This window comes from Neoarius graeffei, chromosome 24 (assembly GCF_027579695.1).
Source record: "Neoarius graeffei isolate fNeoGra1 chromosome 24, fNeoGra1.pri, whole genome shotgun sequence".
Classification (NCBI taxonomy): domain Eukaryota; kingdom Metazoa; phylum Chordata; class Actinopteri; order Siluriformes; family Ariidae; genus Neoarius; species Neoarius graeffei.
This window is the reverse complement of record NC_083592.1, coordinates 51526844-51542719: the sequence shown is the minus strand read 5'-3', so window position 1 is coordinate 51542719 and position 15876 is coordinate 51526844. Positions and strand designations below refer to the sequence as shown.

Sequence of the window (15876 nt, the reverse complement as noted above, 5' to 3'; positions counted from 1 at the left end):
TTTTACATATCATTACGCACCTTTCCAACACAGATTACACCAACCCAATCTGGCAAACCAGGTAAGATAAGGATAGCTACTGTATAAGTTACCATTATATACAGCTGGGTTGTTGAGGTTAGCATGCTGTCGAGGTTAGCTAGCTACTAGTCAATCAACTGCAGTGGATTATCTGTTTGTCACAAAGTATTTGGCAATTAAAATATTTGCAATTAAAATATCAGCACACTAAGAAGTAGGGGTAGAGTTACAGTAGGAGTCCATTTCTGTCCCCCAAGGTACAGTACAATCTACACTAATGTACCTCCTAGGGCTCATTATTGGACTTCAAGGTAACTATGTGTACCTTTTTACTGCCAAAAAGGTACATATACCTGTATGTTCCCAATCAGTAAATAAATGGTACAAATGAGTACCTTAGAGGGTACTGCCTCATACCCCTTTTCCACCAAATCGGTTACAGGGCTGGTTCGGGGCCAGTGCTGGTGCTGGTTCACAACTCGTTCAACTTGCGAGCCAGCTGAGAACCAGTTTGCTTTTCCATAGCTCGTGGTGCTAAAAGAAGCCACGTCATTACGTTGCTGTATACATCAGTTACGTCGCTGTATACGTCATTACGTCGCTGTACATGTCAGTTACGTTGCTACGTTTGCATAAACCTTGGCACGAATATCGAAGCAAAAACAACACGGAAGAAGCAGCAGCAACAACAACAATAATAATAATGGCTGACTTCGCATTTGTACAGCTGCTACTTCTCGTCACTTAAAAATGGTGATCTTTCGCGGTCTTGTTATTGTTGTTGGTCTTAACAACTCCGCCCCCCCGCTGACGTAAGCGGTTCTTTCCTCTGGCCCAGCAGAGAGTTGGTGCTAGCCTGGAACCGGTTTTTCTGGCCCCAGAGCCAGTTCTTTGTCAGTGGAAACAGAAAACCCGGTTCCAAACTAAGCACTGGCACCAAACCAGCCCTGGAACTGCTTTGGTGGAAAAGGGGCAACAGTGACACGCTGTTGCTTGTACCTAAAGGTACTTTTAATAATGTACTTTATTTTCTGGGAGTGTACATGCACACACTGACCCCAGAATATATTACATTACATGAATAATACATGAGGTTCAGTTAACTTTGCACTGAAACATCTGGCAGAAATGTCCTTCAAAGGGCGACTTTTTACTTTGAACACGTTTCAGTGCCTATACTTTTCTACTTTTATTTGAGACAAGAAGTTGAATCAGTACTTTTACTTGAGCATTATTTTAAATGATTAAAGATTAAAGAATGTGTGCACTGTTGCAACCTCTGGTGAAAATGGATGGCTTGTCATTTGGTTTATCTCCATTTAAGACAGTTTTGGCATCAGTGCACTGTCGAAGCGCGCAGAAGGTGTTAGTACGCCTGTCATTATAGTGCGAACTTTCCATAGCATAGAAAATCGCCACGTTTCAATTTGTGTAACTGAACTTTGTTTCATGTCACTGGTCATATAAACCTATGTAAACAGGAAAAACGTGGAAGAGTTTGGTCGCATCTAACTACAGCCCCAAAAAATACCATTGGCCATGCTGAGCCTAGCTACATTGCTAACAGGAGTAACAGCGCGTCTGACTGACTGGGAGGTCGCGCAAAGCTCGGAGAGGTACGGATCAGCTCGTCTCGATTCAGAGAAGAACATATTTCATTATGGAAGTACGGTGGACTGTTCCTTTAACATTTGCAATGAAAATTTTACCCTTTCATACAAAGTGTCCACACTCATGGACAATCAACTTAAGGCTCTTAAAATAAAAACGAAACAGTCAATGACGGTGTAGCTCACTCCAGCCCCGTCTAGTCCAGAAGGAATGATCTAAATTGGGCCGCTTTGCGCAATAAATGTTGCAAGCTATATACACTATATACAAGCTACATACAGAAACTATATACACCCCAGGAATACCAACCTATTTACCAGAAAGAATTCAAAACGGCAAGGAATTGACCGAGAACAAGCATTTTTTAACTGTTCATTAAGGCTTAATTAGTCCATAACTTCATTAATAATTGTAATGAAGCAAATCTGAGTAGAAGTTATATGCACCCTAGGTACCCCTACTTTCATGCCAGAAAGAATCAAAATTGGTGAAGAATTGAGGGAGAAGAAGCGATTTGTGTGGAAACTGCTCGTTAGGGATTGATTAATTACCCCATATCTTCATTATTAGTTGCAATTATGCAAATTTCTGTGGAAGCTGTATACACCCCAGGCAGACCTACCTTCCTGCCAAAAAGAATAAAAATTGGTGAAGAATTGAGCGAGAAGAAGCCATTTTTGTGAAATGTGGACAACAATGGACGGATAATGGACAACACACGATGACATAACCTCATCACCTGTCAACTGGATGAGCAAATAAAGTTAATAATAATAATAATAATAATAATAATAATAATAATAATTTGATTAATTGGCAGGGTTTTTTTTTTAAATCTAATAATGACTGCTCATCTCTGTCCTGTAGCACAATGTATGCCCCACGGGTTGGTTACCACCTTGGCTGTCCTCCTTCATTTACTTCCATGCATCATAGTTGTAGTGGTAAAACTCCCTACTTCCTAATAGCAGGTAATCACCCAGTGGGAGCCATTTGTCTGTTTTAATATACTTAATTCCTTATCTCTCCTTTTCCCTCCATATTTGGAGTATAACATCCAATATGACTGCAATATTGGATGTAACTGCATCTGTATTGTACGACAAATGACTGTTCTATACCTAAACGTTCCTCTATAATGGGTTTTTAATTCTGTGTTTCAATAAATATTTCTTCATGTATGAATACTTATACTCATACATGGTACTTGTCTTGTGCCACTTGAGTAACCATCCATCCATTATCTGGAGTCGCTTATCCTGTACAGGGTCGCAGGTAAACTGGAGCCTATCCCAGTTGACTATGGGTGAGAGGCGGGGTACACCCTGGACAAGTCAGCAGATCATCGCAGACAAACAACCATTCACACTCTCATTCACACCTACGGTCAATTTAGAGCCAACAATTAGCCTAACCTGCATGTCTTTGGACTGTGTGGGAAACCAGAGCACCTGGAGGAAACCCACGCAGACACGGGGAGAACATGCAAACACTACACAGAAAGGCCCTCGTCGACCACTGGGCTCGAACCCAGAACCTTCTTGCTGTGAGGCAACAGTGCTAACTACGACACCACTGTGCCACCCCACTTGAGTAACCCTACACACTCAACTCAGAGACAGGTTTCTGACTTTTTTTCTTTGCTACTTACCGTACCTGTAATGAGAAGTTCTTTGCATCAAACTGCCTTTTCATATTATTTCCTGGGGTGAGATTCCCCAGGAAGGAGAAGGCTGCTTTGCTGTTTGAGGCAAAGTTCCACATATCCATGAAATTTAAAAGTTTAAAATGTTTTAATGGTCTGCTTGTTTTTCAAAATGAAAACACATTATTAAAATCATTCATTATTCACCACTTAGTATATAAAAAACAGGGTAACAAAGAAACCACTGTGCTTAAAAAAAAAGGATAGGTGAAAAAATAGGAGAGAAAAAATAGAGGAAAAACATGTAACTAGCTCTAAGTTACATTTAGAAATGGGCACAATTAAACGTAAGAGTAAACATAGTTGAAGTAATAATAATAATAATAATAATAATAATAATAATACAGTAATAAAAGTAACAGTATTTTTAGACAATGATACTATTTGAAACGGGTGGCACGGTGGTGCAGCGATTAGCGCTGTCGCCTCACAGCAAGAAGGTCCGGGTTTGAGCCCCGTGGCCGGCGAGGGCCTTTCTGTGCGGAGTTTGCATGTTCTCCCCGTGTCCGCGTGGGTTTCCTCCGGGTGCTCCGGTTTCCCCCACAGTCCAAAGACATGCAGGTTAGGTTAACTGGTGACTCTAAATTGACCGTAGGTGTGAATGTGAGTGTGAATGGTTGTCTGTGTCTATGTGTCAGCCCTGTGATGACCTGGCGACTTGTCCAGGGTGTACCCTGCCTTTCTCCCGTAGTCAGCTGGGATAGGCTCCAGCTTGCCCGCAACCCTGTAGAACAGGATAAAGCGGCTAGAGATAATGAGATGAGATAAGATAAACAAATTGAGCTAAAAGACGGTCTTTATGTCTGTCCTTTATATAAAAATAAGCTGCATGTTGAATTTGTTCTTAACAACATAACCACTGAAGTGATGAAAATAGACAGGACTTTTTTTTTTTTTGTCAGGGACGCCGCCATAACTCCATCCTGCGTGATGTCATTTTCCACGAGCACAGTGGTGGTATACAAGTGCATGCTATACTCGACTATAGAATAATATTATGGTCTAGCGTGACTTCTCGGTCAATTTGTTTGCATTTCTGCACAAAAATTATGGCAATGTAGGATTAGAAAAGGAATCAAAATAAAGTAGTGGCTTTTGTTTGTTTACTGCCTGTTTATTGGAAAAAGAATATTTACAGTACCTGCTTATATTCCATCCATTTAATGTGTGAGACGGTATGCCGTCGTGCTGTCGCTGTTTTGTGGTGAAACAAAGTCGAGATCGCGTCTGGCTTCATTTGTCGTTTCTGCCTCATGTCTCGCTTCTTCTCAGTGATTTTTTTTCATTCAAGTCCTCCATAAATCCACAATCTTCTGTAAAATGCTCACTGTACATTGTGTTGCTTTTTCCAGGAGTAAAATGTTCTCGCTTTACTTGATGAAGCCACTCGGCCAAACGTCTTGGATCCAAGATGAGGATGGAATGAGGAAGACGTGCGGAATCCTACGTCACGCAGCGACAGCCTCGTTTTCTTCTCCTAATACTGTACATCCAATGTATCTGGCTAATCCAGTACAGCCGCGCCTGGGGAAATGGCCCAACGGACTGATGTTACAACTTTAACATGTTTTTTTTAGCTAAAGTCCACTTCTTTTTTTCCATCTAGAACATCTTGTATTAATGTATAATGATGACATTTCATAACCCCGTAATTTCAAAATGTCCTGGTTAATTGCTTCAATACTGGTAATAAACTCAAGCTTAATAGCAAGATTTTGTGTGTTCCAAATCTCTGGCGCATTTAACACCAAATACTCTGCTCTTTCTCGTAAAACATGCTCAAGCTCTTCTGATGTTCATTTGGATCTAGAGCAGTCATTTAATATTCATTGTATGGGTCTTCTCACTCGTGGGTCTATTTATCTCAAGTTCACTCTGAGCTCATGCATTTTGTATTCGTGGTCATTAGGAGTCATAAAAGCAGTTTTAATATCATCTGAGATCTTCTGCCAAAGTCTGAAATCAGTGCCATCACCATCGCCAGTCCTCCAGTTAATGCTCATGCTGCATATCGTAAAAGCAGCAAAGCTCCTCAGAGAGCCGTCACGCTTTATGCTGAATCGCAGGAACGAGGTTGCGGTCCTGTGTGTGACATGAAACACAGCCTGGTGTCTTCATCGTGACACACACACACACACTTTTCCTGGCATCCATAAAAATGAATAGCACAGTAAATAATTGAACTATAATGAGATGAAACTTGGATGCATTATTCAGATTTGCAGACAGTCACAGCAGTGTTATTTAGAGCAAATGATGGCATTATACTCTACATTAGGCTGTAAAAATATATTTTAATAGTGATATCTAGCTGTCTTTTCTTTTTTTTATCACATTGGCTCTGGACTGTAAAGAAAATCCAAAACTCATTGATTGCATCTGAAGTCAAGTAATGACTGCTTTATGTTTTAATGGGTTTCCGCAGAAATATTACCATTATGTTCTCTGTCAAACCACGAACACTGAGCTGCTCAAATAATGGTGCATAAGTAAGGAATAAAATGTGTATATTGTATAACGTGACTGTTCACTATTGATTGTTTCCCCATAAGAGCTTCTCCTGAATTGTTTTATTTCTCTCATATCACATCAATTTGCCCATATGTAGCATTTTTATGGTTTTTTTTTTAGCAGTTTATACTATATTTCATGCTGTGGAACGTGCACAAAAGTAAACATATTCCTGTTATCAGTTGCATTATAGCAGCTATAAATAGATAGTTTTCACATGACGTCACAGAGTCGGGGATTCCCTAGTGGTGGCCATCTTGCGGGTCAAGCTTACCGTACGGGTCACTGAGCACACATTGTAACGCGCGAGTACAAAGTCTTCAAAAGAACCCAAGCAGGCTATTTAAAGCTAGCAATGGTGCACACCTGTTGTATTCACGGCTGTCGTAATAGGTCAGATGATGAAGTCAAGCGGAGCTTTTATGGAATTCCCACTGTACGGGAGCACGAAGGCGAGCAAACAAAGAAACTCAGCATACAAAGGAGAAATCTATGGCTTGCGAGAATCAACCGCAAGGATTATCAGCCTTCCAAACACAGCAAAGTCTGCTCCGATCATTTTATAAGTGGTACGTTGTTTAAATAAACAATCAATTGTGTTTAAGTTTGTTTTTGGAAACCAAAACATCATGTGAACAATCTCTGGAGAATGCCTAACTGGAACCTCTGAGTGTACGTTTACATTGTAATGTACACTTAATATCACTCGTTTGTCACGTTTCTATTTGACACTTGTCACTTCACTCACGGAAGGGTCATTTTTGAAAAACATTTTAGGTCTATTCTGTATGATTTGATTTGTGTTTGGGATGCAAACAGCGCGCCTTTTGGCGGATGCCGCCTAAATCGCGCAGATCCGATTTTTTTTTTTTTAGGGGGGGCATTGGAGTGTCTGATTATAATTTCAAAGTAAATTCTGTATTAAAATTACTAAATAAGCAAATCCGTTACAGTCCATGAAACAGGAAGTATAAGGATGAGAAAAAAAAACAGTTTAAATCGGAAAGCTGCGCACATTTGCGCAGCCCAAGCGGTGTGCAGGACTGGGCAAATGTGCGCAGCTTTGTGATTTAAACTGTTTTTTTCTCATCCTTATACTTCCTATTTCATGGACTGTAATGGATTTGCTTATTTAGTAATTATAATACAGAATTTACTTTGAAATTATAATCAGACACTCCAACGCCCCCCCAAAAAAAAAAAAAAAAATCGGATCTGCACAATTCAGCTGTGAAAAAGGCGGCATCCGCCAAAAGGCGCGCTGTGAATATATAAAGTTGTATATATCAGACAGCCTTTAAAGTTTGATGAAGTCAGTTTCAGGCTTTGGAGCAGGCTTTGGCAGTTTCAGGCTTTGGCAGCCCTGGATAGTCACTTGAAAATGCATCTTTGTCCACTTCGTAGGGGTCAATTCCCCCAATCAAGGTCAGTTTGGCTGCATACCGTTGTCGTGAGATGTCGTCTAATGTATCTATATACTTCTGTTTGCTTGATTTTGCCGACATTGATCTTTATTTTAGAAAACTGACTATATAACTTCATAAATTCGTCCGAGATAACGTAGCCGGTAATGGCGACCGTTTTGTTTGCCCCACAAGATGGCGGCTGGAGGGCGTTCCCCGGAATGCCGTGACGTCAGTGAAAACTATCTATAGCCATCCCTTTCTCAGGCTTTCCTCTCTCTCTCTCTCTCTCTCTCTCTCTCTCTCTCTCTCTTTTGAAGCTAATAGGACAAAAATAAACACATTTTGTCATGTTATTGATGGAAAAAAGTCATGAAGTCTTGAAGACATTCCCGTATCTGTAAATGTATCTGTACTAACTGTAGAGATTCCTTCCATCAATGATAAATAAACACCTCCTTACACAAAACTTCAGCATATTTAACAATTATTCCACAAAATCGAGTCGTACATGAGCAGATAATTGGCTATAAGCCATGTATGACAAGATTAAGTGGAATAACTGTTTTATTCTATCCACATTCACTGGATTTTAAGAAACAGAGCATTTTTATTTTAATTTTTTTTGCAATTTTGATAAATAAAAACTTTACCCAAAACGTCCGACAAAATCATTTCCACTTAAAAACTTCTTATTTATTTATTTATTTTATTTATTTTTCAGGACAGTGCACATTAATGAACATATATACATACATGTAAATGTGCCAGATTTTAGCACAAGTGCTAATTTCCATCTGTTGTCCAACATAGGCAGGTTAGATGTATGTTAAACACAAACAGAGTAGTAATAAGAACAAGTAGTAAGAGTATATAAAAGCAATGGAAAGGTAGTAATAAAAAGCAGAAACTAAAAGAACAGAGACACAGGGAATAAGCAAACATATACAGACCAGAGACAAAAGAAATTAGCAGATATACACACTTATATAAATTCATATACAGACCAGAGACAATAAAGATTAGCAGACATGCACACTTAATAAGAAGGGGGGGGGGGGAGAGAAAAAAAGAGAAAGAGAGGACAACAATCAAAGGTGTGTACATATTTGTTGATCTCTGATCCACATTTTGACCTGACACTTAAAAGTGGGAAAAGAGGGACACTCTCTGATTTGCGCAGGTATGGAGTTCCATAAGGCACTACCTTTTATAGATAATGCAGTCTGACTAAAAGCCGTTTTCCTAAATGGAACCACTACGTCTTTATTGACCACTGCTCATGTCATCCGTGTTTGACGGTATTTAAAGAATTCCTGCAGGCAGGGTGATGCCAAGCCATGCAGAATTTTATATAATAAGCAAATGTAAGACAGTTTACAGAAATTATCAAAGCTCAGCAGATTATACTTCACTAGAATATTGCAATGATGGTATGATATAGGTTTCTTATCTAAAATTTTCAATGCCTTTTTATATAGAATCTCGACTGGCCTAAGTGTAGTGGAACCCACCATGGTCCAGCTAGTAATACAGTAGCTTAAATGAGAAAAAATCATTGCGTGTAAAAACGTTAGGGCAGCCGTATCTGACATGGCACCTCTAATGTGCTTGAAGTTATAAAGATTAACTTTAATTTTTTTGGTTATCATTTTTATATGTTTTTTAAAAGAAAAATTTGAATCTAAAATAACACCTAAATATTTAAAATCTGTGACCACTTCTAACTTTTCATTACCTATAGTAACCCCAGGCAAAGAGAGCGTAGGGGATGGTTGCTTGGACAAATACAGGCAAACAGTTTTTTTTGTATTTAGAACCAAACATGATCTGTTGAGCCATTGTTGTATGTGTGAGAGTGCTATAGAAAGTACACATGCTGCTTCCTCAGGATTTGTAGCTTTTGTAAATATGACTGTGTCATCTGCATAAAGCTGTATGTCAACATTTGGACAGTGTGCAGGCAAGTCATTAATATAAAGAGAAAATAAAATAGGCCCCAGTATGGACCCTTGGGGGACCCCTACTGGACAGCTCATGAAGGTGGACCTGACACCATCCACCATAGTACATTGTTGTCTATGAACCAGATATGACCGAAACCAAGTTATGGATTGAGATGAAAAATGAAAATGGTTGAGTTTTGATAGTAGTAAGTTATGATTAACAGTGTCAAAGGCTCTTTTCAAATCCAAGAAAACAGCACCAACACAGCCGTTTCTATCCAGATAACATTTGTTCTTTTCCATGAACATGGCCAATGCAAAAACCTATCGATGGCTGCATGAATTGACTTTAGTGTTGTTGTTGTTTTGTAGAAAGTGCCGTCTTGCTGTCGTGCCGGGGTATAGAATAGCTTTAGACATTTATTTAATTATTTCATGGACATTTCAGTGCTGTAATTTAGATACCTTTACTTACTTACTTGGGCCCTTGGCTCCATGCGGAGCATAGGCCACCGATGATCTTCCTCCATCCAGCTCGGTTCTGGGCTTCCCTCTCCAGATCTTCCCAATGCATCCCCAGTCCAATCAGCTCCCGCTCCGTGTCTCGCCTCCAGGAGTTTCTAGGGCGGCCCCTCCTTCTCTTGCCTCAGGGGTTCCAGGTCAGTGCCTGCCTGGTGGTACTGTCAGCTAACTTCCTGAGGGTATGACCAATCCACCCCCATTTCCTTCTCAGGATCTGTTTGACAACAGGTTCCTGTCCTGCCCTACACCACAGCTCTTCGTTTCTGACCTTCTCTGGCCACCTGATGTTGAAGATGCATCTGAGGCAGTTGTTGACGAATGTTTGTATCTTGTGTTGTGTTGTCTTGTTCATTCTCCATGCCTCTGATCCGTATAGCAAGACTGACTTGACGTTGGAGTTAAAGATGCGCACCTTGGTGTCCATGTGGATTTCCCTGGAGGCCCAGATGTTCTTCAGCATGACAAAGGCTGCTCTTGCCTTGCCAATCCTGGCTGTGACATCCTGTTCTGTGCCTCCCTGTTGGTCCATCACACTTCCCAGGTACACAAAGGACTCCACCTCCTTGATTGTCTCTCCACCTACTGTAATGGGGATGTTAGTGGTGTCGTTGACCTTTAGGACTTCTGTTTTCTTCTTGTTTAGATACCTTTATTTAAATAAAGGTATCTAAATATGCAGAGGCATATAGCCACTGATTGGACTATCCTGTTGTTTTATTTAGATACCTTTATTTAAATAAAACAACAGGATAGTCCAATCAGTGGCTATATGCCTCTGTTATCAAAAGGAGCCCTGCTGCACACATATAACACACAATATATAAAAACTAAACAAGAAACTAGTTATAATCAATATCAAATTACAATATACACAATATGTACATATCCAATATATTCAAATTATTTACAAAATAAAAAAAATGCACAAATAAAATACATTATTATACATACAGGACAATGTTTCCATGGAATAAAAACATGCATTCTATTCCCTTCTAGCGGGTTTATTGATGGCATGTAATATTCTTATCATATCGCTTATCCTCCATGTATTACGCCACTCTCCCCAATGGAGAATGAGCGTGCAATATTGTTATGCTATTGCATGTTGTCAAGATAACATGACGTCACACATCAGAGCTCATGCAAATATCCAATGACAAAACTTTTCTGCTGCGCATGCACAGAATTATTTCTTTGTCCACAGGGAAAGAGAGACGATGAGGCTAATCCAGTGCTACTGCTAGGATTAAGCACAAAATAAATAAACTGAAACTGAAGACGCATTGACCACCAGAAAGGCTACCACAACTTCATTAGATATTCTTCATGCATATTTACAAGAGAAAAACATACCAATGGACATCGAAAAACTGGAAAAGAGACACATCGGAAATGTAAAACTTGCGCGATAGTGAGTGACTGTGACAGTTTGTAAACAAACATGGCCGCCGGATTTGCTTCGTTAAAAGTGGAAGATGTTGAGAGAATTTTGGCTGCCAGGTCGTGCCATTGTGTGTAGCTGTCAATGTTGGTTTTAAAAGTAATTAAGTAAATTACACAGGGAAAACAATAATAGTATTCGGCTTGACTGCACTAGCATTGGCTTTCGCTAACACTACGCCGGCTGGAAGGAAACTGGACTGCCGCACTAACAGCACCAAGTCGCAGGTAAGCTAGCATTGGCCTTCGCTAATGTTACTGCTACACCGGCTGGAAGGTAACAGGACTGCCACATGAACAGTACTGAGTCATGGGTAAGCTAGCATTGGCCTTCAAGAATGCTGAAATGAAGAAAGTGTATAATAATAATAATAATAATAATAATGGCTTTTTTCGTGGTATATCAGATATATTCCATTCAGCTACTCGTCTTTGACTTGTTCAATATCATGCTAGCTGAATGGAATATATCTGATATACCACTCAATGCCAGCCAATATTATAAAATACAAAATATAAACTACAAACTATAAACTTAATCTATTTAAAACAATACATCCATGATAATAAAATGATTTCTTGGCCAACTTGGTTCTTTCCCTTGGTAAATGGAACATATTGCTTTGTCTTGTAATTCTGCTGTGTATAGCATTATTGAATGTAAACTAATTTTCAAATTTCTTTGAGTTTTTGATCCAGTCTAAAAAAAATTCTAATAAAAATTTTAATGCTTAAAGATGAGGAATGTAAACAAACCGGCAAAATGACAGTCACAATTTGTGAAAATAGCGATAATAAGAATTCTTGAAAAAATAAATATATATATATTCTTGAAAAAAAAAAGTATATATATATATTCTTAGCATCAAATACTTTCATTCCATTTTGGGGTTTTTTTTTTTTGGTTTTGTTTTTGAGGAGAGTTTTTATTTTGTCCTCGATTGGTTCTGCAACATGCTCCACCATTTTGTTTTTCTCTACTCATGGTATATGAGCTGATATCCTATGCTTAGTTTACACATACCCGGGTATCAATCAATCAATCAATCAATCAATCAATCAAATTTTATTTATATAGCCCTTTACAATAACCAAAAGGTACCCAAAGTGCTTTACATCAAAGCCATAAAACAGAACACCAAAACACATAAAAACACAGGTTTTGACTGGGGAAGGTGCCACCGTGCTGCAGATTACCAAAAGCCTTTCAGAAGTACATGAAATAAAACAGACGAAACGAAGCATCCCTCAAAAACAAGACTCCCCTAATCAGGATTGTATGCCAATCTAAAAAAGTAGGTCTTCAACTTTGATTTAAAAAGGCCGGGATCAATAGTGGTGCGAATGTCGGGGGGCAGATTGTTCCACAGTCTGGGAGCAGCGACAGCAAAAGAACGATCACCCCACTGTTTATATCTCGACCTTGGAACTTCTAACAGAAGCTGACCCGAAGAACGCAGGGCCCTACCATGATCACGAATAGTTAAAATCTCAGACAAGTAAGAGGGAGCCAGGCCATTGATGGCATTAAAAACAAACAACAGAAGTTTAAAATCAATTCTAAAATGGACTGGAAGCCAATGGAGTGATGACAACACAGGAGTAATGTGTTCACATCTAGACGTGCTTGTTAAAAATCGGGCCGCAGCGTTCTGTACAAGTTGAAGACGTAAAATTGAAGACTGGCTGAGGCCAACATACAGGGCATTACAATAGTCCAGTCTCAAACTGATAAATGCATGAATTGCCTTCTCGAGATCCTGCCAACTGAGAAACGGCTTCGCTTTGGCCAAGAGACGAAGTTGAAAAAATCTCGTTCTAGCAACAGAACTAATCTGTTTATCAAATTTAAGCCCACTGTCAAATGTTACCCCAAGATTTTGTACAAATGGTTTAAAAAAGGGGGCCAGAGTACCAAAATTTGTTGTAAAAACATTTGACGTGGGTGACGTGCCAAATAAAATACATTCTGTTTTGCTGTCATTCAAATGCAAAAAGTTCCGTGCCAGCCACTGCTTTACATCAGTAATACAATCCAGTAACTTAGTCAGCGCCGTATTTTCGTTGGGTCTCATGGGCAAATATATCTGCAAATCATCAGCATAAAAATGAAAAGACAGATTGTTTTTTTTTATAATTGATCCCAGAGGTAACATGTACAAAGAAAACAGAATAGGGCCGAGAATAGAGCCCTGTGGCACCCCACAAGAGAGGAATGCAAATGAAGAACAAAGGTCGCCAATCATCACAGCGAAGCTCCTGTATGGAAACAGATAACCCCACCTCTCCGTTTTCAAAAATATCCATGATTACACCAGACTGTTCTCAAAAATATCTGCATTTACACGGATCCGCATAGATACGTGGCTAAGCGCTATTATGAGCATGCCAAACATATAGGTGGCAGTATAAGGAGAAGTATAAAGCCATATTAGCCTATCAGAATCGTGAAAATACAAATGACATGACTTCCGTTTCCTCCTAACTGCAAACATGGCGCGAGGTTCGTTTCAGTGGACAGACAGAGAAGTGGAGCTGCAAATGCAAACAAACCAAAAGTGTTTGCAAATATGTCAAAAAGACGACCACCTGTGTTGCATCCATGAGACCATCAAACCAAAATATTGAGCGCCTGATGCAAATATTGCTCTGTGACGCATATCGTGACGTCGGGAAAACCTAAAACTCCGTTTTCCACTATTTACACACAGGCATGAAAACGGAGTTTTCAGAAATCTCCACTTTGCCCAGAGTTTTCAAAGATATCCGTTTTCAGTGACTGAAACCTCCGTTTACGTGTCAATGAGAGGTGCGACCGCATAAATAAATATGCGTCTTCATAGATATCCGGCTACGTGTAAACGCACCACTAGTAGTAGAGTAGCCAATTACAGCATGCGATTGCTCATATCCAGTGAATGTGGATAGAATAACAACAATTATACAGTATGTTTTTCTTCATTATTCAGCTATTAATAAGCTACTGCCATCATGCTGTGTCTGTTGTCCGTCTGTCCATCCACAATTCACAGAAAATCGCTGCTCCTCCCTGAGTTATCAACAGATTTTGATTCTGATTGTTGTGTTTGGAAGATCTAATCAGTCTGCACAAAAGTTACTTCCTGGTTTTGTGATTTTTCATTAACAAGTCGCTAATTAGGCTGATTAACAAACTTACAGGAAAATCGCTACTCCTCCCTGAGTTATCAATGGATTTTGATTGTTTTGTTTTGAAGATCAAATTGTTGTAATTGTTCTCATAGCTAATTATAAACGAGTCTGATTTCTCTTGGTACGGCTGTGTGAGCTACTGCGTTGCTGATGCTCTGGTTAAATTTCAAACACATTTTTAAAAAAAATCTAATTATTAACTTTAGATTATAACGATAAGCTAAAGAGTTCTAAGCTTTTGAAAAAATTATGTATTACATGAATAAGAGTATTTTATACAATCAAATACTTTGACATAAAAGATCAGTTTTATCATGTTTTCCTTTTTATTACACTTTTGGTTATTATCTGTTTAGGTGCAGTTCTCACTGACAATCAATCTCTTTCAAATATATCATGTTAAATATCCCAAGGCAATATCATATTTGCATATGTCAGGCTTCCAGCAGACTCGCAGAGACGTACAGAGGTTAAAAATAGCACAGAGTTTTGTTAAGGGGGAAAAAAAAAAAGACAGACACTGAGTGAAAATGGCAGTCAAGAAAAGGCAAAGAAACAAAAACCAGGTCAAAACCATAAATAAAGTATATTTAAATTAAATCTAAACAGGCATTTCTTATACACTATATTTCCAAAAGTTTATGAACGCTTGACCATTACAGCTGTATGTGTTTGATGGTTGAAAATCTCCTTCCAGATTTAGTCCCATTTTGCTGTGATAATAACCTTCACTCTTCTGGGAAGGCAATCCACTAGATTTTGGAGTGTGGCTGTAGGGATTTGCATATTCATCCACAAGAGTATTAATGAGATCATGCACTGATGTTGTGCAAGAACGCACCGATGCTCATCCCAAAGGTGTTCAGTGGGGTAGAGTTCACAGCTCTGTGCATGACACTAGTGTACCAACCTTGGCAGAACATCTACCCATGTACCTTGCTTTTGTCTGGAAGTGGTTTGGAGACCCTTAGTTCCTCTGAAGGGAAATTGTAATGAAGAAGAAGATGAGGTCAGACCACTGTTGGGCTTTTGAGCAAGGCTCTTAACCCTGCTCTGCTCCAGGAGCACCATATCATGGCTGACCCTGTGGTCTGACCTCATCTTCTTCTTCATTACAATAAAGAAGACAAGTGTCTGTACTACTAAAGTATTTCATGGAGCATGTCTAAACTTCTCCAAAGCCAAAGTCTCTGACTCTTTTCAAGGATTCTCTTAAGTACTGCTCTTATTCGAGTGATGTTGAGACTAAATGATTAAGGAATAAATCAAATTATCATCAATATATATCATCAATATCAAATTATCATCGTGCCTATTAAGTGAGGCATGGTGTTGGTGGTGGTGGTGGTGTAGGGGTTAACACTGTAACCTCACAACAAGAAGGTTTTAGATTTAAACCTTGTGGCTGACTGGGTCCTTTCTGTGTGGAGTTTGCATGTTCTTCCCATGTTTCCTCTAACAGTCCAGAGACATACAGATCAGGTCAACTAGATACTTAAAATTGCCCATAGGTGTGCCATACATCTCCGTGTTAGCCCTGCTA

The 15876-nt window shown here is 39.3% G+C and overlaps 1 protein-coding gene across 1 annotated transcript in view; it reads left to right on the top strand.

Moving 5' to 3' along the window:
* The window catches only part of zgc:112294 (transmembrane protein 17A), a 55453-nt gene extending 49993 nt beyond the window's left edge, over nt 1-5460 (top strand). Inside the window, exon 5 of the mRNA XM_060907141.1 lies at nt 5293-5460. Coding sequence (XP_060763124.1) covers nt 5293-5460 — 168 coding nt within the window. The remainder of the gene's footprint in view (nt 1-5292) is intronic.
* Nucleotides 5461-15876: the final 10416 nt, after the last annotated feature.